Source organism: Akebia trifoliata, chromosome 11 (assembly GCF_017979445.1).
Source record: "Akebia trifoliata isolate Shusen 1 chromosome 11, ASM1797944v1, whole genome shotgun sequence".
NCBI classification, from domain to species: domain Eukaryota; kingdom Viridiplantae; phylum Streptophyta; class Magnoliopsida; order Ranunculales; family Lardizabalaceae; genus Akebia; species Akebia trifoliata.
The window spans coordinates 41,886,440-41,913,969 of record NC_141385.1 but is presented as its reverse complement, the minus strand read 5'-3'; the positions used below and the strand labels follow the sequence as shown (position 1 = coordinate 41,913,969).

General features: G+C 35.1%; 2 protein-coding genes across 3 annotated transcripts; both read left to right on the top strand.

Annotated features, from left to right (window-relative positions):
• Positions 1 to 8,309: 8,309 nt before the first annotated feature.
• Positions 8,310 to 13,940, top strand: LOC147391758 (transglutaminase family protein). 2 transcript variants are annotated; one of them, XM_086457720.1, is made up of 10 exons: positions 8,310 to 9,138; positions 9,315 to 9,480; positions 9,818 to 9,886; positions 9,999 to 10,365; positions 10,459 to 10,571; positions 10,709 to 10,873; positions 11,003 to 11,142; positions 13,162 to 13,254; positions 13,425 to 13,572; positions 13,645 to 13,940. In XM_086457720.1, the coding sequence occupies exons 1-10, from the start codon at positions 9,026 to 9,028 to the stop codon at positions 13,648 to 13,650; spliced, it is 1,380 nt and encodes a 459-aa protein (XP_086313846.1). In that variant the 5' UTR covers positions 8,310 to 9,025; the 3' UTR covers positions 13,651 to 13,940. The 2 variants fall into 2 exon arrangements, with proteins under 2 accessions (XP_086313846.1, XP_086313845.1); XM_086457719.1 differs by having other exon boundaries at positions 8,311 to 9,138; positions 13,425 to 13,940.
• Positions 13,941 to 14,543: 603 nt separating this feature from the next.
• Positions 14,544 to 21,094, top strand: LOC147391757 (2-oxoglutarate (2OG) and Fe(II)-dependent oxygenase superfamily protein). Its single transcript, XM_086457721.1, has 4 exons — positions 14,544 to 15,575; positions 16,154 to 16,329; positions 20,339 to 20,409; positions 20,498 to 21,094. The coding sequence occupies exons 1-4, from the start codon at positions 14,862 to 14,864 to the stop codon at positions 20,662 to 20,664; spliced, it is 1,128 nt and encodes a 375-aa protein (XP_086313847.1). The 5' UTR covers positions 14,544 to 14,861; the 3' UTR covers positions 20,665 to 21,094.
• The last annotated feature ends 6,436 nt before the right edge of the window (positions 21,095 to 27,530 follow it).

Here is a 27,530-nt window from a genome sequence, read left to right as displayed (position 1 = left end):
TCTTGGCTTTCTTGGTTTTTTTAGGGGGAAGTATTTAAGGAGGGTTTTCTTTGAGGATTTCTTGTAAGATGGGATAATGTTTGTAAGCTAGTTATTTCGTAGTTGGTTTTGGTCCTAGTTTGCCTTGGCCACCCACTTTGTACCCTCTGGTTGGTCATCTCGACCATCTATTTCTGTCTCTTTCAACAAATTTCTTTGCCTTTCAAAAAATATAGATAATGCCAAAAGGTGGGTATGGATACTAAGCAAGAGTAACTTTTTGGAGTTAGGAAGCTAGAGAACATTCCTTGGTTGGCAAGAGACTTGCTCACTAGGCAGAAAAGCATTCATGGTTCTGTCTTAAATTACCATCAAGATATTGCATTGCTCCATTTTGATATGGGATCTCCCAGGTAAGAAGGTTTTAGTGGGAAAAATCGGCAAAATGGAAGAAAGAATAGATACCCAAGGGAGGAAGTTCTGCTCTCAATTAAGTGTTCTCTTTTAAGCTGAACCACATATTGTCTGTTTCGTTCATGTTTATGTTATCGGAAAGCGATGTTGCCCGATTTATTCTAAACAGGGAAAGTACTTGGTGTTGCTCAAGTTTCAGATTCTGGTTTGAGAATTATGGATTATTTACTCTTTATGTTAGACATAGAATGAGTTCAGTGCTACAAAGGTAAACACTTTTCAAATGGCAAGACATTTTTACTTAGATAGATGTTTGATTAGGAAGTCGTCATATTTGTTGGAAGCTTATCTTGGCAAGTAGAATTATTTCAAGACTTCAGTCGAAAAATTGATGTTTTAGACCTCAAAATTGATTAGAATTTCTGCTCAATGACAGTGAAGAGATGTAGGAGGTAGTTTGATCATTGTTAGATAGATTGTTAGGATTTGTTACATTTAATCATTACCTTATGGTCGTAAGGTTTCATTTTCTTATAAATAGAGGTAATGAAAGTATTATAGAGTGACTTTTGATTGTTAATAATTAGGTAATAGGGTTTTATTTTCTATTAGTCGAGGTAATGAAAGCATTATAGAAACTTTTGATTGTTCATAAAATTTGCCTCTGGGGTTCTTTAGTTCCTTTGTGAACCTTTTGGATTATTGGATGTTTTCCCCATATGTTCCTTTAAGAAATCTAGTTTTTGATGGTCATCTGAATTCTGAATTTCATCTTTTCTATTTTATTTCTAGTTGTAAAGAATTTGTTGTGCTTTATCTGAAATTTGATTACTAATTTGTTGGTGTGACTCCATTCATGTGGTTCTGAATTTACTACCTCATCCATAGTAGTGTAATTCTACTTTGAAGGTTTCTTTTCGGTGCTGACTCCATGAGTAGGTTATTTTGCAAACCTCCTATATTTGTCTGATTCTGAGAATATTTGTGACTTACATTTAGTCTCAAACCACATATTATTTGTAACAGAGCTCATCTAGACTCAGAACAATTGACTAGTTAGAGTTAGGTCTATGATAATTGTGATAGTGGGGAGCATATGGTGTTATACGTATATATTGTAATTGGTGATTTCCTATCGATCCTATTCTAGATGAATATGGTTCGAATGTCATAGAGGTATTCTCTCGTATCGGACACTGCTTTGGGTTCATTCTCTCTGAGCAATACCGATGGAATGTGATTAGCTCATTGACTAGTTTCAGATATCCATCATTTACTTTATCCTGGCTGAATAATACGAATGAGTATAGGCGACTTAGATTGAATGGGGAGGCCAATTGTATGTGGAAAGACTAAGTTCCAATTCAACTTCATTGTCAATCATCTCATACCTTGGAGAAGATTGCACTAATTTTCATCTTATGTACTTGTGCAAGAGACCACCTCTTATCTGTTTTGAAGTTTAATGCATTTGCCGAAGCTCATCTCTTCCAATTATTGGAAATTGATCAGGATGGTATTTGTGGATAAGGAGTGAATTTTAGGGAAACCTTATCCTGTTGGACTCTGGATGGAATGTTGTATGGAAATATTGGCAGAATCGGTCTTTTTGAGGACACCAATTGTGAAATGGTCAAATAGACTACTTCCTTTGGAGTATGAATTTTAACGGATTTAGATATTAACTAATAAGTAGATGGAATGGGTTTCTGGTGATTTAGGAAAAATGGGTTTGTAATTAGGGATTGGTAATGGTACTATTAACTTTTTTTTCTCCAGAATTTGAGATTATTAACAAGTAGATCAACTCTTAATGATCGGTAAGAAAAGGATTGGGATGATGGATTGAAATAAAGCTACTAATATATACGTAGTCTAGTGATACTACTCTCATGACCAGTCGAGGTTACGCAGGCATATTGGTCCATTCCGAGTAAACATTTTTGGTCTCAAGGATTATGTTCTTCATCCATTAGATGAAAGTCTTATCGGATGTTTTGGTAGTTTTGGTCTACATTTATCTTCTTTTTTAGTGTGATACTGGTAACCTACTAGATTTGAGTTTATTTTAGAGTCACGATCCAGAACGGGTGTCCCATTCCCTATAACAATGTTAGGTGTCTACGTAACACATTTTTATTGGAGTTCAAACACATTGGGTTGTTGGGTTGTGTGCACGGCTTGGTTAAGAGCCTTAGGTGTTTTAAACTCCAACAAAAACATGCCATATAGTCATCTTACCTTTATTACAGCAACGGGATAATATAACTCTTTATTTTATCAAGTCAGAAAGTAGTTAATGGGTGTGTAGGCGAATTAATTAACTCGTTAATTTAGAATGGATTAAGAATCTTCCTTAAGTAGTGGGGGTTTGTTCCCCTTGGGATCAATGCCCTGTTAAATTGTATCTGATAGAAATTCTGTATGCCCTAGTCATATAAATTAAATGATTCCAAGTCTTGGATTCGACTATGATCATGTTAGGTTTATCTGGAATTGGACAAAAAAGTCTTCCATGTACAAATTTGATTTCTCTACTTATTTTTCTACAATTTTAATAAGTGGATCTTATTTGTTTTCTTGAGAATAACAAAAAGAATTTTCATTACATTATTACCTATGAATAGCAAATATCTTAAATATGAAGTACAAGAAAAAAAAAGCACTAATTAAAACAATAAGTCACTTATATTGGTATGTATTTTCAATAATACCTATATTCTATATCAAAACATGAATGTGTTATATATGGTTATCATAGCTTAGATGTTTTGGAATGGTTTATGCTTTTTTTTTTACTATATTAATTTAATTAAATTTCTAATTTTTTTCTTGTTATTTTTCCCCCCTAAAATTTGAATTATATTTACCCCAACTTATAATCTATAATCCATATAATAAAATAGATGGTTGACCCCTCTCCCCATCTTTCCTCTTCTCCTATAAGAAGTGGTTGAGATTCAAGTTCATAACATATTTGAGGATAATTTTCAATTTTATTGAGTTTTTTTTCCCCCCTTTTCAACCATATCCCTTCAATTTTTTCAATAATACCTCTTCGACTGTACTATTTTTCTCTAATACTTCTCCATTTTTTAATAAAAATCCTCAAATTTTATTTCTTTTCTTGTGTGCATGAGCAAAATCTTGGACATATAAATCCAATAGCGCTTCGTTAGATAGGAACATATTTGATAAATACTGATAACTCTCAAATAAAATATTGGAACGAAAGATCCATTATAATGAACAATTGATTTTAAGTCATTTTTTATAATGAATTAATAACTCAAAGCCAACATTTATATTCTTGATGGTTCCTTAGGGTCATAATGGATTAGCTTATTTGAAAAAGAAAAAAAACCTTGTTATTTGGAAGATCTATCTCGAATTTGGTACTGTATGGTTTCAATATGCAAGACTTTGGATCATTCTTTAGAAACTCAATTCTCTTTATGATAATGATTTGCTTGTCCCAAAATGACTTAACCTAATAGGAAAATCTTAATTCATTTGACTTTTCAATACAATCAAATAGATTGCCATCAGAGCCTCCAAGCCCAAGCTATGTCATTGAATAGGATACCAATTCATCCTTTCAATACAAACTATAGATTGCATACAATAGTCGCACTCAAGTGTCTTCATATTAATGGTTGGTTTGAGAAGCGGAGAGAAGAAAAACCCATTAAAAGAAGCGAAGAAAAACTCAATTTCTCTCTCCCATGTTTAAATCGACAAGAGAGAAATTTGGACAATTTTAAAAAGGGTTTCTCTCCAAATCTCTCCATTTTTGAAGAGAAAGAGAACTCACCATTCTTCTCTTCTTCTCTCAATTTTTTTTCCTCTTCTCTCCTCCCAACTTAACAATCCAAATGAGAAAATGGAAAGAAATTCAATTATTTTCTATTCTCTTCTCTCCATTTCTCTCAATCCAAACACATCGGACAGGGGTCTATTCATTCATTAATATAATGGAATGATAAACAAAGGTTTAAAAATGTGAGTGGTGTGCTTAAAAATAAGGATTTGGACCAAAGCACCGACTCACATAATAAAATATCAGCCCTAATTTCTTAATATGCCTTCATTGAATTAGAGTTGCACACGTGTTCAATGATATTTGCCAATAATTGCAGAGTTGAAATACTCTTATCTTTTTATTTGACATCCCTTCTTCATCATTATCTTATCTACATCTAGGCCACCTTATCTAAACATTTGGGGGGTTCTGCGTCATCGAATTTCAGATCATTTAAGGCCATTCTTTCCCTCTAAAATAGTTTTTCTTCAAAAATTGATTTTATACTTACATTTGATACATTTGAGTCGTCTCATTCAACAATGAAAAAAATAAACTATGATTTTAAATCTCGTCCAATACGTTTCTGATTGGTGGACGATACCAAGACGTATCAGATGAGTTGTCTCGATCTTGAACGAGATTTAAACCCATGATACAAATTTCTTATCAGATATCAGCATTTGGATCCTAATATGATCCTGTTCTTGGTAAGATTCGGATCTTATCCGGATGACACTCAATTAATAACACTCATTTGGATGTGAATCTGATCCATTTACAATTTGGATTGGAAATTATCCAATACTAATGAGGTTCGATAAAATAATGTATTGGGTCTCAAAATTTGATTCCAAATCCAATAACAATCATACTTAGTCATCATAATTGATCAAATCCGATTCAACAAACTATATGATATATGATATGGTTCATGTACCTCAAAATACTGGGAGAGAGAGAGAAAAGTGAATTTTCATTTATCATTATGTACCTTAAAATAGTTTATTTTTTATTATCTAATTATCGATTATGTTGGGGTTGCAAAACACCTTAAGGGTATATTTGATTGGATGGAAAGTGATTTTCCATGAAATTTGAAATCCATGAAAAATAATTGTGAAAAATAGGTAGGGTTGGAAAATCAAATTTCATTATTTGATTTTACTTGGATAAAAACATGGAAAAAATATGAGAAAAAAGAAGAGGAGGAGGGGGAGAAGAAGAAGAAGATGAAGAGGAAGAGGGAGGGGGGAGGATGTGGCGAAGGTGGCAGTGGTGACGGCGAGGGTGGCGGTGACGGAGACGATGGCGATGGAGGCGACAACTACGATGGCGGTGGTGGAGGTAAGTGAGGGAGAAGATGGGAGAATGTGGTGGTGATGGTGGCGACGGTGGAGATAAGTGAGGAAAAAGATGATGAGGAAGATGGGGGGAGAACATGGTGGTGGTGGTGGTGGCGGCAGCGACGAAGGAGGTGAGAGAGAGAGAGTGAGAAGGTGGCTGGAGATAATGATAACAGAGACGGAGACGACGACGATGAGATTAGTGTAATAGTGATGGTGGTGGTAGGGAAGAAGAAGATATGAGTGGGGAAAAATTAGGGATGGAAAATATGGGTAGTGAAATCCATATTTTGGTGGATTTTTTTATTAGGGTGGAAAATTAATTTCCATTTCCATGTGCGATCAAACACTTGAAAAATGTTATTTTCCATAGAAATTGATTTTCCACCCTATTTTCCATGTGCAATCAAACATAGCCTAAGAGTACTATTATAATCAAAATGTGCCCCATAATATTTTATCTTCCCTATTATCCAATACAATAGTGATTACCAACCCTTTGTTTTATTTAATAAACTCACAAGTTGAGTACATTTGTTTTCTAAGTAGTTACTTATCATTATCAAGTCATATGTCGACAAAGCCAAAGACTAATACGTATGAGAATTATTTTTAAGGAAAAAAAAAGACTTGCAATCTTATCCTAAAGACTAATGATAAATCAACGTGGCAAAACATACGCAGTTTGTATGTGATTGACGTGGCAAGGACAAAAAATCGTGGATCTTTTTCACTTGTATCCTGAAGAAAAAGATCTATGGTTCTGTGCCCTTGCCACACCAACTGCATATGTTTTGCCATGTCGATTTATCATGATTCTATCCTAAATGCATCACTATATAAATATATGATTGCAAAGTTTTCAATAATATATCATTCAAGATTATCTTGTTGCATGTGGGAAAAATTTCAGTGGGGGTGGGGCGTGCAACCGTAGGGATTAGTCCATAACCCAAAAGGGATGTGGGATACTTTTGTAAAGGGAATTGATGAATGATATAGAAATTTCAAGGAACTTTTATATTTTTCATATGAAATTATAAGAATTTTTTCGTAAATCCAACACCATTCTGATCAATCCAATTGCTTTCTGTGCTAATCAATGTGATACTTGCCAAAGAAGGTCTATGCTAAAGTTAAATTCATTGATAAAATTTTTGTGGGGTTCAAATAGTCTAAAATGAATAATTTTAAGAAGTTTGCTCATTGTTTCTTTCTTTTACGATTGTGCCTAATGCCTATGACATTTCCTTGATCATGGTCATCATCTTTCGAGAATTGCAACATCGATACCATACTAACACGGCACCATCAATTGTTGCTTTATTGGTGTCTCATTTCTTGTACCATGTTCGCTAAGTTTAGACATTTCTATTGTTGGCCAATATCTCATTTCTTGGATTTGTTTACCCCATTATGTTCCTCGAGATTTTCTAATTCTTCCTCATGTTCAATGCCATTTATACAAATCTCAAAGCGAAAAGTGTACTATTGTCTTAAATGTGTTCCACTTTGTATCGATATACAATCTAAAAGAAGACTATATGTAGTTTTGTGTCTTCTTCTCTTTGTGCTTCAAAGCACTGGAAAATGCTTTCAATTCATTCTTATATCTCTTCTATTTTGCATCAACCATTTATATAATAAAATACAATGATGAGTTCTACTCTAGTTATAGTTGTGGGATATAAATGTCCCACTCCAAGTATGATGGAGTGGGTTCAATACTATCCCACTTTATTGTCTTTTCTTTTTATTAATATCCTTCTAATTTTATTATCGATAATTTTTTTTTTTATATAAATAATATCTCTCAAATTTTATTATATTTCCTTTTTTACCCTTTGAATTTCAAAGAGGATGTTCATGCTATAAGAAGAGGTGGGTGCAACTCGGTTCAATTTGTGGCTAAATGGAATTGAATCAACATAGGTCGGTTCCACTAAATCAGAACCAGAACTGAACTGAAATGCCAATAGAACCGAACCAATCCAAATCAATCTGATGTCGATTTGTTTCCATGGGTTATCACTATCCTATAAACTTAGTTTTTTTTTTGTTGCTGTTGCTAAAATAACATATATATTTTTTATATAAAAAAATAATAATAAACATAAACTTTCATATAATAAATCATTAATTAATCTATTTATTAAAAAAATAGTAATTTATCTATAACGAAGTCATTAATAATTTATGTTCCAACTCCTAAAATAATTCATAATAAATGAATATATTTATCATATAACTTTCGATTTGGTTTGGTTTGACTCTATATAAACCTTGAACTAAGAATCAAATCAAATTGATTGATTCTCTTTTTTCTAAACCCAGAACTGAACCGCAAATTGTTCCAAATCAAACCAATCCAAAACTATCAGTTTGAATCAGACCAAATTGCTTTCCTAGTCATCATCACAGCCTCACGGGCAAAGTCTAGTATCTGCTATTATTGGACAAACTCACGAGGTTCATATTGATCTATCATGCCCATTTGCATCTAGATGTTAAAAGAACTCCAAAAGGTTACATCCTACATCCCTTAAGTTAAGGTATCTCATCTATAAATCATCCATATTTTATAATCATACTATACAAAACAAATGCTAAATTACAATCAAATGTTACAAACAAAAAATACCTAATCTCATGGATTGGGATATTCCTTTTGAAAACAGAGAAATATTCCCTGTAAGTTGTAACAGAAAGAAGAAAGAAAAAAATAAAAAAAATTGTATTTGGGGAATTAAGACTTGAGTAGGGATTGATTATGGAAGAGTGGGGGCAACAAAGGACCTCCTCCCCTTATAAAAGGACCTAATCATGGTCGTTGTCATCAACGTCATCACCATCACCATAGCTGTGCTGTGCTTCCCACTTTGATCTAATAACCTTATCCATCTATTATCTCTCCTTTTTCACTGTAATTAATTGCAATTTGCCCCCTTTTTCATTCCTTCATCTGTCTTCTTCCCCTCTTTTAATTTTCATTTTCATTTTCTATATCTCATGATCCCATCCCTCTAACAGAGAAAAAAAAGAACCTTAGGATTGGACATGTTTTGTGGTCTGTCCTCTCAATCTGTTTTATATAAAAAAAAATATATTCTTGAATCTTGATTGATTGATTGATTGATTCCAGAGGTGGGGAGTAGAGAGTTGTGAGTGCTGACTCTACCTCCACTTGTGTCTTGTGGTATGCCTGGAAATATAAAGGGAAGAAGAAGCGTCAAAGGGCTCTTCTTCTTCTTAATCTTCTTCTTCACAATCTCATCTTATTATACACCCATGGATGATGGTGTCCTCCTTTATTTCTATATGTTTTCTTTCTTCCCAAACACTACTCCTTATCCTCCTCCGGAGTTCTCCTCTCTCATTGTGACTGGCATGAACTACACCCATCTCTCCAAACCCATCTCTTCTTCTTCTTCTTTTTCTTTCAACATTTAAGAAACCCAAATATCCTTCCAAGTTTCCATTGATCATGATGATGATGATGTTAAGTAATTTGTCTTCCCCTCTCTCCTCTAATGTTACACTTGCACCCATTTCAACAATGGGCACCATTGATTGTATTGGTGGTCATCCCTCTCTCAGGTAAGTTTTAAATTTCAATTAGTTTATTAATGTTTTTATTATTCATTCTTTATCTTTCTTTCAAGAATCAAGAATCAAGATTCAATATTCAATTGTTTTATTATGGTTACTAGTGAATTTAGTTTCAGATGTTTTTAGAGAGGTCACACATGAGTACCCTTTATTCTTGTAATCAGGTTGTTTGATTGCCGTCATTGGAATTGCAATGAGAACACGACGAAGAAGAAGATGCAACACAGGAACAGAAACATTCCACCTCTCACAGTCACAGCGGCAGCCGGTGGCGCTGATTCTCATTATAATCATGACACGAGCGAATCCCATTCAGATTTTTATCTTAAGGTCCACTCTTTGCTTACTCCTTATCATTAGATTACATTCATGGTTTAAAATATCATGATTTATGGGTCTACATGTATTGGAATCGGCAAAGACCAATCCGAAACATTTACGAAACATTGAATGTTTTGGGAATATATTGGGTATGTATTGAAATGTATCAATTTGCATCAAATGTATCGGCCGACACCATACTGATTTTTTCAGTAACCGAAGCATTCGATTGATATATGATATTTTAAACCTTGATTACAGTTCTTGACATGCCATTTGTTCTCTAATTCAATTCTTTACCTGTCTTTCTTGATCTTTATAATGATCTTCCCTCAAATTATAACAGGTTCTTGAGGTTGCCAGAGAAAAGTTTACGAAGGAGATCTCCTCAGGGTCCAAGGTTTCTCTTGCTAAGGTACTTGTTTGTTTCCTCTATCTAATTAATCTACCTGTGATGACAAATTCTAATTGTATGTCTTTTGTCACTCTAAAATTCTATTTCTTTTTGTAAAACTATATTGTTGCAGGCTTTATTATATGTTGCAGCTGAGGATGAAGCCTTTATGGCTTTCAACCGAGACATGGATGCTCGTTCACTTTTAAATGAAAGGAGAGATGCTTCAATCTCGTTCGAAGCAACCCAAGAGTGGGATTGCTTGGAGGCAATGCCTTTGGCCGGAAAGAGCTTATCTGGGTGGTTGGATGAGTTGGATGCCATCTCCAAAGAAGTTGAAGCAGAGTTAGTTCCGAGAGACATAGGTTGCCATTTGGTGCAAGTTTTGGAGGCAGTGAATGTAGTTCTTTTCGAATCAAGAGGATTCAAAAGGTTTCCTGTACTTGCGGAATCAAAGTTTTCTTACTTGCACACCGTGCTAAGCTCTGGGTGCGGTAGTGGTAATGCTTCATCCCACCTTCTGTAAATCCTTTTGTTAGCTAGCTTACTTAGTTTTGTCCTATTTTGACATCATGTTTTTATCCCGTTGACAGCTATTTTGCTTAGCATCATTTACATCGAAGTTTGCCGAAGAATTGGTCTGACCATTGTGGGATCTCGAGTTGGGGAAGAGTTTTTGATTTGGCCCGAAACAGGGAACCCTGAAGTATGATAACTCTTTTGTTTCTGTATTCTTGCATTAATGGGGTACTGTATTTTGTTGGGGTTCAATATATTAAAACCCAACACCAAATTAGATCAAATACTCATATAATTAGTATCCATGATTTATACCTATTTCAGGAGCTTTTCAAGGAGTCATCAGGACACAGCTTGTTTTCCATAGTTAATGGAAAGTGTGTGGAGGACCCTAGATCCAAGGCTTCTGACTTGAACAGTAAATCACTTTTAGTGCTTGATATTGCAACTGACATAGATATCATTGGGATTGCTTTGGCTAATTTAATCGTAAGCTATCCTCCCCTGTGGGTAACTTCCCAGATTATATTTTACACCACATTTTGTTTTTTTGTTCCTTCTATGAAATGCTTTTTGGAGTTTTGTTTTCGATTTCACTCTCTTTTTCCTCATTTACAGAGGCTTCACTGGAAGCGAGCTTCAAGAAGGAACCATGGATTGATGCTGACTTCTCCACTTAGACCTGTTCACGACACACATGAAAAATCTGGAGAAGCTGATGGTTCAAAGGTTCCTTTGTTGCGGCCTCAAGATTTGAGGTACCATTTCTTATGCTTATTTATATGCTGTTTTAAATTACTGGTGATGATTTTTCATACAAATGGATGTTTTTGTATACGTTATTTAACTTTATATGGACATTAATGATATAGATCTTGTGATCATAATCATCTTAAGTCTTATCCCAACTATATGTGACATCAAGATGAATCATGTTTTGAAGACATTGGGACTTAATGCAAACATGGCTTTCGAAAGAATGGAATGGGGGACAGGAATTGATCAGCTGACCTGCATTTTTTTGGCTGAGGCTTTAGTGATGATGATTATTTCCTTATCCACTGGTTTAATCGATCCCATGACGTTCAAAACCTGTTGAACCACCTTCACGGTGATCACTAACTGTTACTTGCCAAGCAAAATAAAAAGTATGAATGGAGATCATGATGGCCAATATAATCATATGAGGAGGTGTCTTTACCATGTTGATTATCATCTCCAACAATGTCATTTTTACATTACTAACCATATGAAAATTGAAGTTGAAGTTACTATTAATTGGATGATCTAGATTTTTTCAATTTCGATTCAATTTTCATGAGGCTAAGAATGTTAAAATGGGCTAATTTTTTCTAAGGTTGATCTGCATTGTACATGCAATAAAGTGTAGTTGAATTGATCAATATGGGCTTGGATTTATAGCACTGTTAGTTGACATATTGTAATGCAACTTTGAGGTCGTGGGTTCAAGTCTGCTTACCCACCCAGAAAGAAAAAAGATTGTACAATATTATCTCCTTATGGGCCCCTCTCCCCCACCCACACATTCACACGTACGTACATATATACCTTGGCAAAGATGATAGAAGAAGCTTTAGTTCTAAATGTATTCACATAATGGTTTGGATGTGCATGGGAGAAACCAGATTGTTAGTCAAGTAATCTATTTGACAAGATTTTGGAGAAGAATAAGAGCATGTCATATGAATGGAAGAGAATTACTATCGTAGAAAAATAGTGCAAAAATTAACAACTTGAAAGCAAGATATGCAGTACATAGATTATAACAAGGAAAGAAGCAGATGTTGTAACTAATTAACTAAATTTATGCCATGTTTCCTTGTGTATTTTTCTAAAGAGTCCTTAAAAATGAAACAAAAAATATTCATCGGCTCCCTAATAAGGACCTCTCAAATGGTTAGGTTTAGGGGGCATGAAATCATCTCAGATTGTTTGTTCAAGCATTCTATAGATAAATGTGTAATCGCTAATGAGTTTTCTCTATCTTTGATCCATTTTGAGGTATTAGGCTGATTTCAATTATAAACTTAATGTACCACATCACGTAATTCTTCCATCTATTGATAGACACTTTCCACTATGCTGGATTGCGAAGGTTTTAGGCATATTATTTTTTGAAAATTCTATAGATATTTGTTCATCTTCTTTCTTTATGAATAAAGAAAATTTCATGAATCTTACAATCTAGAGAGGTATCCTTTCTTTCACAGTTTTCGATCAGATTCGATTTTGGCAACATTTCTAGCCTTTATCAACCATGTACTCTTTCTGAGACAGTGATGTGACTCCTATTTATTGATCCTGGGATATGATGATCAGCCGCTACATGTTAAGAACTTAGGGATTAGGATGTTTACTTATATATAATTGAGCGTGTGTTATCAATTGAAGACACTTCAATTATCTTTTGGAACCCTTCTTCCACTGTAATAACCTAATTTATGGTGCAACTATTTTGGGCTTTAGACATCCCTGCCCTAATGTGATGGAACCCTTCAACATTCGTCCGTGATCATAGGAAGGTTGATTGTTGGGTTGGAGAGGCTCTACATTTCATGATAGTATTGTGTTAGTCCTCTTCTTGCATCAAGACAGTGAAATACATACTGCTTTCATTGACCTGGTTGAAATCGAAAATGATATTTTATCCAAGTTAATATGAAAATCTAATAATTCAATATCAGTAACCAAAATGGTCTTTTTTTCTTTTCCCCTTCTTCTATGGTATGCTTAATCGACAGTTTTCTCTATTGCAGGTTGGCTATCATGGCATCAGAAAGATTGTTAATTTTACAGCCACACAATTGGGCTCTAAGGAGAGACCATGGCATGCTACTATACTACAGCAGGTATGATTGTTATTCCATCAATAACGATATCTTTCATATTTAACCGAGTGGTCAAGGGCTTAGAGACCCATAGCTCAGTTGGATTGACACTTTACAAAGCAACTTTGAGGTCTTGGGTTCAAGTTTGAAGGTGGTTCATGAAAATGTGTCATCTGTGGTGGCTGATGCAGGAAGTATGGAGAAGCTGTTCAAGAGCTTAGCATTTGCATGGCCTTTGCTCCTGTAGAAGAGGCAGAAGTTCTGGAACCATTTGTTGAGAAATTGCATTTGTTGCGGCGAGAATCATCATGGAAGTCTTTGGGACATAGTAGCCGACTGGTAGTTCCTTGACGTTTTATTTTATTCTTTTTTTCAAATATGTTTGTACAGAACCTGTTTGTGTTGTTACAGATATAAAACGTAGAAGCAAGATATTACGGACCGCAACAAAATTCTAATATTGGATCTTGCTAGTGATTGTCTGGATGTTCTTCCCTCCCTGTTTTCTTGTATGATATGGCTTCTGGTTCTTGAGACCAAAGGAGTCCAGTTTTGCTACACACACAACTTTGTTGATGCATCGAGGATGTGCTTGTTTTCAGTAAGAATACTGTATTTCTGTTGGTTGTCGTCGTAACACACACTTTTGGATTAAGACGTAAAGAAATTTCTTTCTTATTAATGTTCCGTTGATTTACTTGCTTTCATTTGGTCTTGTGCAATGGTGGAGCTATCAATATGGCGGTTTATAAAAATATATGCAACATCGAAAGCAGTAGGCATGCCCGATATGTTGTGTAGTTGCCTACTTATCTTCTCACACTAAACATTATATAGCGACAAGAGCAGCTGTTTCTTTTTCATCGTCGTGCAAAAATGAAATCTTCCTCGAAAATTCAAAGGAACATTGTATTGGTTTGGATCAGATTCATGATGTACTTTCTCATTTACCATACCTCTATGTCCTACAGGCATCATACACCTGATAAATGGGGGCCCATGAAAATGTTAGTGGCACACCACTTTCAAGGAATCGACACGTGATGATATGTTAAATCACAACAGGCAACCAACCACCACTAGACTTGCTGAAAACATGAAAGAAAATTATTTTATTTGATTATTTGTTTAAACCCAACCCGTCTAATGGTCGATTCAGGTTAAAACATGGTGTCCCAAAATACCTTCGTGTATCGTATGTATGTAGAGCATAAAATTCTATGAACTCCAACAAAGAAGATTTTTAGAATGTTTTTTATATATATAAAAATCCAATCTAGACCACAAAATCAAGAGTTCTGAGGTGTCATTGGACCAACATGTCGCCCAAATGTGGACCTCTGTCCAGACTCTATATGGTCCTTCGGTGTGTACATTAAATAGATCCTAGCCAATTCTTGGGTCCATCCCTAAACATGAATTGGGCTCAAACCTCATCGTTATTGGAATGGACCAAAGCCCAGCCCATTGATTACCGAAACTAAAGACATATACATCTTGATCATAGTCTTCTATTAAAGACTTAAACAAAATGTCTAAAATATCCTCCTCATCTTCAACCTCATGCCCCCAGGCCCAAACCCAAAACGAAAACCCTTGATTATCTCTCACAAGTATAGTAGAAAACAATGGGGAAAGAGGAGGACCATGTAGCAGAGATAGAGAAGTTGTGGGAAGAGGTGAGGGAGTTGAGCTTAGGGACCTCCTCTGGGGTGGACCGTTTGGAAGGTCCTCCCTCTCCCCTTCAATTCCTTAGAGATTACGTTTCCCCCAACAAACCCTGCATCATCTCCAATGCTACTCTCCACTGGCCCGCCCTCACCACTTGGTCTCAGTCCCACCACGAAGACGACTATCTTTCCCGAGCTCTCTCACAAGCCATCGTTTCTGTCCACCTCACACCCCATGGCATGGCTGATGCTCTCGTTCCCCGACCTCATGATGATGATGATGATGATGATGACTCCTCTCTCTGCTTCGCCTCTGCTCATGTGGAACGCATGCCCTTCCCTCTCGCACTCCAACACATATCTTCCAATTCCACGATCCCCTTCGTAGCCTACGCCCAACAACAGAATGACTGTTTCCGTTCTGAATACTCTGCTCTCGCACACGATGTAGAGCCCCACATCCCTTGGGCCACCCAGGCCTTTGGTTCCCTTCCTGAAGCCGTAAACCTCTGGATTGGAAACCATCTCTCCCAAACTTCCTTCCATAAAGACCACTACGAGAATCTTTATGCTGTAATCTCTGGAGAGAAGCATTTCCTCCTCCTCCCTCCCACTGACCTACATCGTATGTACATTCGCCAATACCCGGCTGCCCATTACTCCTTCTCACAGGTAAGAGCAACTCCCTTTATTTGCCTCTCTCAATTTCATATATATATATATATATATTTTTTTTTTTTTTTTTTTTTTTTTGTAGTCAATAAAATGCAAAAATGTTATATTTTGGCACGTTCCTCCCTGATGCTTCATCTTAAAAAAAAATATCAATGATATGCTTTGGATGGCAATTTGGTAAAAAGATAATTCAAAAGACACTTTTCTAACTTGAAAGACACTTTAGCAAATTTTGAGTAGTCATGGTGAATTGTGGTTCTATGCACACTTTCCACGTTAGTTGAGTATATTTGAGTATCTTTGTTTTAGTCAATTTATTATTATTCAATTTTGAGATATTTTAAAATCGATACCAAAAATAACATTGGTTTTAGCATATTCAGTTTTTGAGACAGCATTTGGCAATTGCATTGGAGAGCATTTATAGGAAGTTGTTCCAAATTTTGGAATTGCCACCAGAATTTGAGTCGCCATTGGAGATGCTCTAAGGTTATCAAATATTCTATGATCTTTTATTTTTAATTCCTAGTAATGTTAATGTGTGCCCGCTTTGCATATAATATCAATGCTTCTAGGATACTGAAGAGTTCACGTTGAAACTTGAAAAGCCATTGAGATACGTCCCTTGGTGCAGCGTTGACCCTTACCCATCATCCGCCACTAAAGACCGTGAGTTATCATCCTTCCCATTATATTTCAATGGTCCTAAGCCATTCGAGTGTACCGTCAAGGCTGGGGAGATTCTTTATCTGTAAGCCTCCTCACCACTTCTTGTACAATTCCCATGCTTATTGGTTATTCTGTTTTACACATTTTTAGCTTATACTTTGTATAGCTGATGTTTACTTATATCTGTTGATTTCTTTCTTATTTTTTTCCAACTGAAAAAGAATTTTCACTCTTTGACAACTTTCCAACTTTGAAAAGATATTCCACACATGACACAACCACTGGGGGTCTAGTTCTGCTGGATATAAGTGCTAACAACATTTTGTATTTAGATTGGTGAACCATTTGTCAGTAAAATCTTCTTGAGTTTTATTTATTGAAAAACATTTAACATGGGCAAATGGCTTGTTGCTCCGCATAGGCAAGAGAAGATGCATGCACAACCACCAATTGCTTGTGTGTATGAAGGCACATAACCTTCTCCTAAACATTGGATTAATTGTTTTTATTTTTATTTTTTTATGCTGTCTTATTATTTCAATCCACCTGGACTCCTGAATGGATTGTGTAGGATTTTGATAGAAAATATGGCTATACTTACCAACCTAACATTACCCCACTTCTGATGGTTGCATCTTGCTATATCTTTTGTGATGTTTGTTATTTTGACTAAATGGTAGATGCAAGGGTTTTCTATAATGGGTGAATCTCATCCACTTTTTTTTTTTTGGCTAATCACCATCTGCAGTTAGTTGTTTGTGAAAAAAAAACTCATATTCAAACGAATAAATGTTGGAGGGATGATCATTTTTTGGTGGTAAATTGTAAAAGCCATGAAAAGCCAAGACCCCAAAAGCACCTTAGTGGATTCTTTGGAGATGGCTTCCAGTGAGCAAAGGCTTCAGAGAACTTACTTGGAAAACTCCAATCCTTTTAGAAGAAACCAAAAGTGCTTTTAGATTTGATGAGAGAAAGAACACTGCAGCAAGATATGATAAACATCCACCACATCCTCTTTACATGGGTAGCAGGAATTTGGGAGGTAAAAGCCTTTGTCTACAATACAAGTAAAGATTTTGTTCTGCTTAGAAATCATGCAATTCTTGGAGTAATATCTCTATGCCATAACTTTTATCCTCCATAAAAGGAACCCTCCCCCACCAAATCCTTTTGGTTAATACGCTGAGGGATTTAACGCTTCAAGGCCTGTACGCACTAGCTAGAAGGCAGATTGTTACGACATGGAGTGTTGAGAGATGTAGAAGAATGTAACAGATAATCAATGATCCATGAAAAATCACTTGAGATTTTGCAAAAGGAAGAAGGGATATATGTGATCTTTGCAAAACAATAAGGTGAAATACAGAATGGAAGCTTCTCGATGAAAGTAGGGAGCATGTTGCAAGTCAAGAGGGAAGGATTGCCATTTTGGAGGAGGCACATTGAAGCATGTGGAAATGGAATTAGAGTAGATGGTGCCGAAATTGAGATTGGTCCATATTTTCTTGGGGTAAGTGAAGTACTAACCATGAATGATGGTCGGGTCATGCTTTTAGGATCGATGAGCCCCAATTTGGTGGATTATTGGGCTACTCAATCTTTCATGATCTGGTAAGAGGAACGTGGCTTAGGTGGGGAAATTGTTTTTGTTAGGTATAAATTTTATTAAGAGAAGAAGAAAGGAAACGACGGCCAAGGTGGCCACCTTATAGGGCTCACAAGTAAGCAAAGTGAAAAAGCAAACATTTACAAGCCCCTCGGGTTCGTTTGGAAACAAGTAGAAAAGTAACTTTCTTACTTTCAATAGTAAAAAAAGAAGGTAAAAAGTTTGTTTGAATAACTAAAAAATCTACTTTCAAAAAGTTAAAAAATCGCAGCTATTTAAAAAGCAAAAAAAATTGCTTTCTACTTTTAAAGGTAAAAAAGTTAGAAAACAACTTTTTAAAGTCCGGTCCTTTCTTCACCTCCAATTCCTCTTTCGTGCTCAACCAAACCAGGAGAGAAACAAATCTCTTTGCCTGGTAATCTCTCTCTCTCTCTCTCTCTCTTTATATATATATATATATATATGTTTTTTTTTTGTCTATCTGCCAAAGTACCAAATGGATGTCCAACGAAGAACTAGTAATAAGCCCCCTCACACATCCTCCACCATTGGATCCCTCCATCACCCAATCAACGTTGTTGATCACACCAAGTCCCCAAATCCACTAGCATCTGATGCCTTACCTCTTCTTCTCTACCTCACAAATGGTGTTTTCTTCACTCTCTTCTTCTCTGTCGCTTACTTCCTCCTCCATTGATGGCGTGACACACATCAAGCCCTCTCCATGTTGTAACCCTTTCACAGATCGCAGCAATGGTTTCTCTCATAGCTTCATTCATCTATCTAACTTCTTCTCTGGATCTTTTTTATTAATGGGAGGGAATATTTTGATGCCAATGGCGATGACAAAGGGTTGTTTGGGCGCAACCTGCTAGTAGGAACATAGGTTTTAGTATTTGAGTAAGGCTCGCCTTACTAAGTAAAATTTCTAATATTACTAAGGGTCATTGAGCTCACTTTGTGGCATCTAAAACATGATCCAATGCCATGTGGATGTGGAGGATAAAATTCTAAGATTTAAAAGGAAAAAAAAAACTTGAAAAAGGGTTACTTTTCACTTTTAAATTTCAAACTAAAACTTGAGTTATGGTGGGGGTTCAGGAGCCACCCATTTCAAAATCTTGGATCACATCCAAAATAAATTATTTTTATTTTGGATTTGAGTTTTTCCATGAAATCTAGAAGGCTGTGGTGTTGGATTGTCAATTTGGTAATCCATTTGAGCTTAGACACATCTTACTAAGTTAATTAGGAAAGTGTTTCTTTAAGTTATTTCGGTTTTTTTTAGTTTTATTTCGTGTTAGGAAATTATTTCTTTGAGAGAATTTTAAGGACTAGCATTTTTCCCTATTTTACCCTATTTTTAAATATATCTTTTTTAAGTATTTTAACTCAATTTTTAATATATTTTATTATTTTAATATTTATTTATCAACTCGGCTGGGTTGATTCTGAGTTTTTTAGTTGACTCAATGGGTTTTCGAGGCAAATCAAGTTTTTGAGTTATAAACTAGGTATAGATATTTTGCTTTTGACTTTATAAAAGTAAGTATTTACCAAAAACACTTTCGTACTTTTTAACTAAACAAACTTTTTCTTTTTAAAAAGTACTTTGTACAAAGTTACTTTTTTCATAGTTACTTTCTACTTTATATCCAAACGCGCCCCTCATACATTAAAAACAAAATTCCACTTAAAAGATGAGGTCTTCAAAGAAAACTCCTTTTACAATCTGCTCTAAGATAATGAGAAACCCATGATAGACAAAAAATCACCTCATGAACTGAGTGATCCTTCCCTTCAAATATTCTGTTGTTCTGCTCCAACCAGATGCCCCATCACATGGAAAATTAGGAATCACATCGAGTTTTATTTGCCTCAAAGTCTTCTATGGCAAGACAACCTCGTGGATATAGCGGAAGGGGGGACTTGTCATTTTTGTTGTTGTCAGCTACTGAAGTCATGGATTCAAATTCTACGGTGGGCATGGGCAGATTGTTAGGGTATGTCTATGACCTTAGAAATTGTACCTGAAACTCTTTATGAAGAGAAAAATGAGAATACAAAGAAAAAGTTGGAATCCAGAGGAGTTATCTCTTTGGGTCCACTCAGTTCTTACCTGCGGTTCTTTATGAGAATATTGTGCAGTGGATACGAGTCTGAACTATAAAAAGACCTTTTGTTAGTTCCAAATGTCACCTAACACAGTCATTGTCATCTACAAATCTATGGTCTCTCTCTTGAATATGATCAGTCAACAAAGCCTATGTCTAGTATTCATCTTTCTACATTCCCCAACAACTACCGCTCTAGTTGATATCCATTCTTTAAAGTCAACATAAACCAAGTGAAAAGCGTCTCTTTTTACCGAATTCTACATTGCCCAAGAAGATTGCTTCGATGGTTTTCTATCCATTCTTTAAATTAATCTTTTGTCATTGTTCTCCATAGTTTTATATGAGACTGATTGGTTGGAGCAATGCAGGCCGAGCATGTGGTTTCATCATGTTAGACAGAGTCCAGACAACAGTGGACGCACCATTGCAATAAACTATTGTAAGGATACAATACACCATAAGAATTTTTTTTTCTCGTCTTTGGTTGATTGAAAAGCTTTGAAGCTAAGGAAGATTTTGTCTGGCAGGGTATGATATGCAATTTGATATCAAGTACGCGTACTTCAACTTCTTGCAATCAATTCATTATCCATCTTCTTTGAGAAAGAACAATGATGATTCAGGATCTGATGAAGATGCACAATATGAAGGTCATGCCAATGCATCCAATGTTAGTCAAGAAGACAATATATAACGAGCTTCCCCCACTATTATACTCAACAAGGAAAACCCAAAATCTCGGTATGTTGTTTTATGAAGATGGCCTACTTTTCATCAAGGTCAGAGCTGAATTAATTTTCGTGCTGGAGTGACCTCAAGATTGTACCACACACCGTTCATCCTCACGTGGAAGTGTATACAAGTGAAAAAGCATCTATGGTTCATGTACAGTTTCACGTCAGGATGTGCGATGTGTGGTACAATCTTGAGGCCACTTCAGCTTTATTCTTAATTTTACTTAGATTTAGGTTGGTCATGTTGCAGTTACTTTGTACCATTTGACTCTCCTTGATAGGAAGTACAGTGTAGATGGAAAAAAGAAAATCATTCATGGTTTTATGGTCTTTTGTAATCGTTCAAATAAATTTTTTCTGCAAAAATAATACAAGAATCATCCTTTTGAACGGATTGATGGATAAAAGATTGATCTTTTTACTAGGAATTTTTATGATGTTGAGTAGATATAGATAAGTTAGTTTATTAATAAAGACATTGATAAAATTAGGTTAAATCAACTAATTAAGCAGACAAATTAATTGATTTTCTCATGATCATCATTTATATGGGTTGACATGAAGCTTTTTGTATTTAGAAATACATCAAATTCTTGTATCTAAGGACTTGTCCGTCCATTCCCTTCTCATAGCTTTTTATAGGACTTGTTTTCACTCTCTTTCCTTTTTTGGTTTGATTTGCTCTCTTTTAGAGTCTTATTTATTAGTCAACTTGTACTTCACTTTTAACTACTTTTAGGTGCTTTGCTAACTTAGTTTTGATAAAGTCAATAGCGTATGATACCCAGCACTTGGGATTCTATTTGGCCATCGAGTCACAAAACACTTTCCTGACTATCTTAGTAAGGAAAAAAGAAAAAAAGCATCCTCCGTCAAAACAAACCTCGAGATTTGTTATGAATCTTGATGTTTGTTTTGACGGTGGATGGGTCTTGGTAAGGTCTTTTTTTTCTTTTTTTCCTTACTAAGGTAGTCCTACTCTCATCAAGTTATTGATCTCATTAAAAATAGGTTATTAGAAAGAAAAAAAAAAAAAAAAAATTTTTTAGGGTTTCCCTCCAAATAAGGATAGGTCTTGAGTTCAAGCATCTTATCTAGGAGAGCTTCTATTGCCACACTAAGTTTTGCTAAGCCACCTCAAGGCCGAGTAGAAGTGGCTCGACACTTTGAATCTCACAAATGCCCTCCACCTTTATATTTAAATTTAAACTTAATAAAATTAGGTTGATCAAAGAGAATTGCAATCACATTGGTTAATTTTTAAGATTATCACAACTAACCTTTTTACCTTGTAATATCACTCTTTTATTAGTATTTTAAACTACAACTAAGCCCTTTGATGCTTGTGCGTTGAACATCCACCTTCTAGCCTATATATTATATAATAAATAATATTTTTCAATTTTGTGGACCACGGTTGTATTTATATTACTCTATAGAAATAAATATAAGAATCGTGATAATCTGACTACCCCACGTGGCAAACTCAATCGACGACCCTGACATGACAAGTTTTGGAACTGTAGATATGTGCTTCTTGCGATACATGGCTGCACTTCCCCATAAAAAAGTATATCTCAAGGGAACTGTGTATCCCGAGGAGAGCACATCTATGCTTACCAAACTTATGACGTCAGGTAGTCAACTGAGTATGCCACGTTGTATAGTCAGATTATCAAGACTCTAAATATAAAATCATAATTTGTACAAATTTTGTGAGGGCCACGGTGTATGTACATTTCTGTGGCTGCTCTGTATACAAAGATACATAAAATAACTTATAAATTTTGTGGGGCCATGGCCCCCCTACGCCTTATGTAGATCCGCTTCCACCCGTCTAACCCTCATCAAAAGTGATTTACAAATTAATGGTAAAAAATCGACGGCTCATAATTTTAAATCATTGGTAATGGGATTAGAAGTTTCAGATTGGGCTGAAAACTTTTGAGCAATATAAAACAATGGATTTGGTTCAATGTTGTTTCCCTAAGCGGAACGGGACCCAATTATTTTGTATCGTGTATTCTTAGAGAATGCTTAAGCTGGGATATTACACCTTAGAAAATAGTTTCAAATCGAAAAAAGACTATTCTCGAAGTTATATAGGATCTCTTCCATATTTGCTTCAATTATATATAGGTGAGAAACAACACTTTGTTGCTGTAAGAAGTGATTCTCCATTGTAATCTCGGCGTTCACGCTGCGTACAGTTGTACTGTTGGTCCGAAGAGTTGCAACTCTCTGGAGAGATAAAAGAATAATGATTTTCTGACACCTCCTCTGACATATGTCTCCTTCATAGAACCATAGATCATTTGCTTCAGGATATACAGAACCATAAATGATCTATGGTTCTGTGAGGGGGGGAGGTGTATGTCAGAGTGGGTATTAGAACCATAGATCATTTGCCTCGGGATATGCAGAATCATAAATGATCTACGGTTCGGTGATGGGGGGGTAGGGAGGTGTATGTCAGAGCGGGCATTAGATTATCACGACTCAAGAAAGAAATGTATCTATTCACCTCCCATCCATCTTACCGGATCTAGAGTGAGTTGAGTTAAATAGTGACATTAAATCAATATAAGGAGTTCTTTATATATAGATTAGTACATACAGACTTAATCTCTCTCCTAATTAAAAAAAATCTCTAATCCCTTGTTATTTTTATTTTTGGTGTCTAATCTGTTTGAATTATCTATGTGATTCTCCCCCATTTTAAAATACTAAATTGCGATCAAGAGATTGAGCCTTGGAAAATTTTGTTGGAACCCTATTGAAAACTTGAGTGGGTAACTAACAAATTTTAAAGAAAATGATCTTGTGATAAAAGTTCAATGTCATTTAATTTACCTTTTTAATTATTTTTTCATAGTCTAATCTAAAATATTTCAATAATGCTTGCGTGAGACAAGGGAAAGGGAAGTGCATGTATTTTCTTCAAGAAATTAACATTGATAGACACATTACACCATTCTTCAAGAAATTAACATGAAAATTTCAAGAAATTAACGTATTTGTTATCCCCCCCCAACCCACACACACACATTATATATATATATATGGAACGGATCAAGTGACATATGTAAAAACAATGTAATAATAATAAATTTTCAAAATATGGGCTAGAAGTTTCGGATTGAGCTGATTTTTTGTGAGGATGATCTCTATGATGAGAAGATCATCTGAAAAAAAAAAAAAAAATCAGTCAAATCTGAAACTTCTAACCTCTGAAACTTTTAACCCCATTAAAAGTGATTTAGAATGTGGACCGTTGATTTTTTGCCAATAATTTGTAAATCATTTTTTATGGATTTAGAAGTTTCAGATTGAGCTGATTTTTTGTGAGGATAATCTTCTCATCATAGTGACCATCCTCGCAAAAAATCAGCTCAATCCAAAACCTCTAACCCATATTTTGAAAAACCATTGTTTTTGCATATGTCCCATGAACTGCCTTATATATATATATATATGTGGGGTTGCAAGACAAAAATTTGTCCAATATATATGGCTTAAAAGTTTTAGATTGGACTGAGTTTTTGTAAGGATGATATCTATGGTGAGGAGATTGTCCTCATAAAACATCAGTCAAATCTGAAACTTCATACCCCATCAAAAATGATTTACAAAATGACGATAAAAAATTGATGATCTACAATTCTAAACTATTTTTGATGGGGTTAGAAGTTGCAAGTGATTTGATATATATATATATATATAGGGCATGTTCGGCACCCTACTATTTACCTTACGTTTTGCTTTACGTGTTTTGTCCTACATGGGTTAGAAGTTTTGGAATGGACTGATTTTTGTGAGAATGATTTTTATGGTGAGGATAAAAATCAGTCCATTCCAAAACTTCTAACTCCATCAAAAATGATTTACAGAAAATTGATGGTTCACAATTCTTCAACTTGTAAACATAGGGTTAGAAGTTTCGGATGAGCTGATTTTTGGTGAGGATGATCTCTTCATCAGCCCATTCCAAAACTTCTAACTCCATCAAATGATTTACAGAAAATTGACAGTCCACAATTCTTCAACTTGTAAACATGGGGTTAGAAGTTTCAGACGGGCTTATTTTTGGTGAGGATGATCTCTTCACCATAGAGATCATCCTCATAAAAAATCAGCCCATTCCAAAACTTCTAACCCATATTTTGAAAAATGTTTGGCTTTCTGTAAGGCTTTCGAATACTTCCCTATATATATATATATATATATATGGTCAGGATCAAGGGACATATGAAAAAACATATGTAAAAACGATGTAATATTAATAAATTTTCAAAATATAGGTTAGAAGTTTTGGATTGAGCTGATTTTTTGTGAGGATGATTTCTATGATGGGAAGATCATCCGAAAAAAAATCAGTCAAATCTGAAACGTCTAACCCCATTAAAAGTGATTTAGAATGTGGACCGTCGATTTTTTATCAATTTTTGTTAATAATTTGTAAATAACTTTTGATGGATTTATAAGTTTCAGATTGAGCTGATTTTTTGTGAAGATGATCTTCTCATCATAGTGACCATCATTACAAAAAATCAGCTCAATCCAAAACCTTTAACCTATATTTTGAAAAACCATTGTTTTTACATGTGTCCCTTGAACCGCCCCCATATATATATATATAGAGAGAGAGAGAGAGAGAGAGGTCCCGTTCAACATACAACGTTAGGGAGACGACATGGAGCCAATGCCTTTGTCCTATATGGGAACAACGGCCAAGGTGGCATCAAGAGCGGATTGAACTGTGTTTTTTTTTTTTTTGTGAGGGTGATCTCTATGGTGAGGAGATCATCCTCATAGAAAAATACGCTCAATTTGAAATTTCTAACACCATCAAAAGTGGTTTAGAATTGTGTTATTGTTAATTGTAAACCACTTTGATGCGATTAGAAGTTTCAAATTGAGCTGATTTTTTTGTGAGGACGATCTCCTCATTATAAAGATCACCCTCACACACACACAAGGAAAAAAACAGTTTAATCCGAAACTTTTAAGCCATATATATATATATATCCTTATTTGACAACCTCAGTTGACAAGCCTTTGTCTTATATGTGTTAGTAATGTTCGGCACCCTACTATTTGTTCTACAGGAGTAATATGTTTTGGAGTGGGCTGATTTTTGGTGAGGGGATCATCCTCACAAAAAATCAGTTCATTCCAAAATTTCTAACCGTATCAAAAGTGGTTTATAAAAAATTGATGGTCCACGATTCGTCAACTTGAAAACATGGGACTATAAGTTTTGGAATGAGCTGATTTTTGTGAGGATGATCTCTTCACCACACAAAAAAGTAGCCCATTCCAAAACTTCTAACCACGTCAGAAAAAACACTTAGGACAAATAGCAAGGTGCCAAACATTTCCTATATATCTATATATAAATAGGATCGCCAACCAACGTATTTTGAAAATATGGGTTAGAAGTTTTAGAATGGGCTGATTTTTTGTGAGGAGATCATCCTCACAAAAAATAAGGTTATTTTAAAATTTCTAATCCCATCCAAAATGGTTTATATAAAAAAAGGACAATCCATGATTCTTCAACTTGTAAATTAGGGTTAAAATTTTCAAAAGGAATTGATTTTTGGTAAGGATGATCTCTTCACCATAAAGATGATCCTTATAAAAAATCAATCTATTCCAAAACTTTTAACCCATATAGGACAAAACACACTGACTATATTGTTAGCCATATAGTTGGTTGGCGAAATTGACCATATATATATAGGAAATGTTTGGTTCCCAACGTTTTGCTCTACGTGTTTTGTTCTATATGAGTTAGAACTTTTTGAATGGATTAATTTTTAGTGAGGATGATCTCTATGGTGAGGAAATCATCCTCACCAAATTAAAATCATCCCATTATGAAACTTCTAACCCCATGCATATTTACAAGTTGAAGAATCATGAACCGTTCATTCTTTATAAATCATTTTTGATGAGGTTAAAAGTTTCACAATTAATTGATTTTTGGTGATGATGATCTCTACTTCCTCACCCTAGAGATCATCTTCATCGTATCTTCTTTACTGTTATAACGGGGAAGGATGAATATTGTGGATCCAAATTGATATACGTTATATATATATATATATGGGTCCCGTTCAACACCCTACGCTTTACCCTACACTTTACCCTACGTGTTTTGTACTACATGGGTTAGAAGTTTTGGAATGGGCTGATTTTTGGTGAGGATGATCTCTACGGTGAGGAGATCATTCTCACCAAAAATCAGCTCATTTCAAAACTTTTAACTCATGTTTTGAAAAATGTTTTGCCAAAAAGTTAGCCAGTGAACAGGACCCTATATATATATATATATATATATATATATATATATATATATATATATATATATATATATATAGGTCCCGTTCAGCACCCTAAGCTTTACCACACACTTTAACAAATGTGTTTTGTCTTACATGGGTTAGAAGTTTTGGAATGGGCTGATTTTTGGTGAGGATGATCTCTATGGTGAGGAGATCATCCTCACCAAAAATCAGCTCATTCCAAAACTTCTAACCCCATCAAAAATGGTTTACAAAAAATGGACGGTCCACGATTTTTCAACGTGTAAACATGGGGCTAAACATTTCGGAATGGGCTGATTTTTGGGGAGAATGATCTTCTAATCATAGAGATCATCCTCACCAAAAATCAGCCCATTCCAAAACTTCTAACCCATGTAGGACAAAAAACGTTTGTTAAAGTGAGTGGTAAAACTTAGGGTGCTGAACATTTCCCATATATATATATATATATAGGTCCCGTTCGGCACCCTAAGTTTTACCACACACTTTAACAA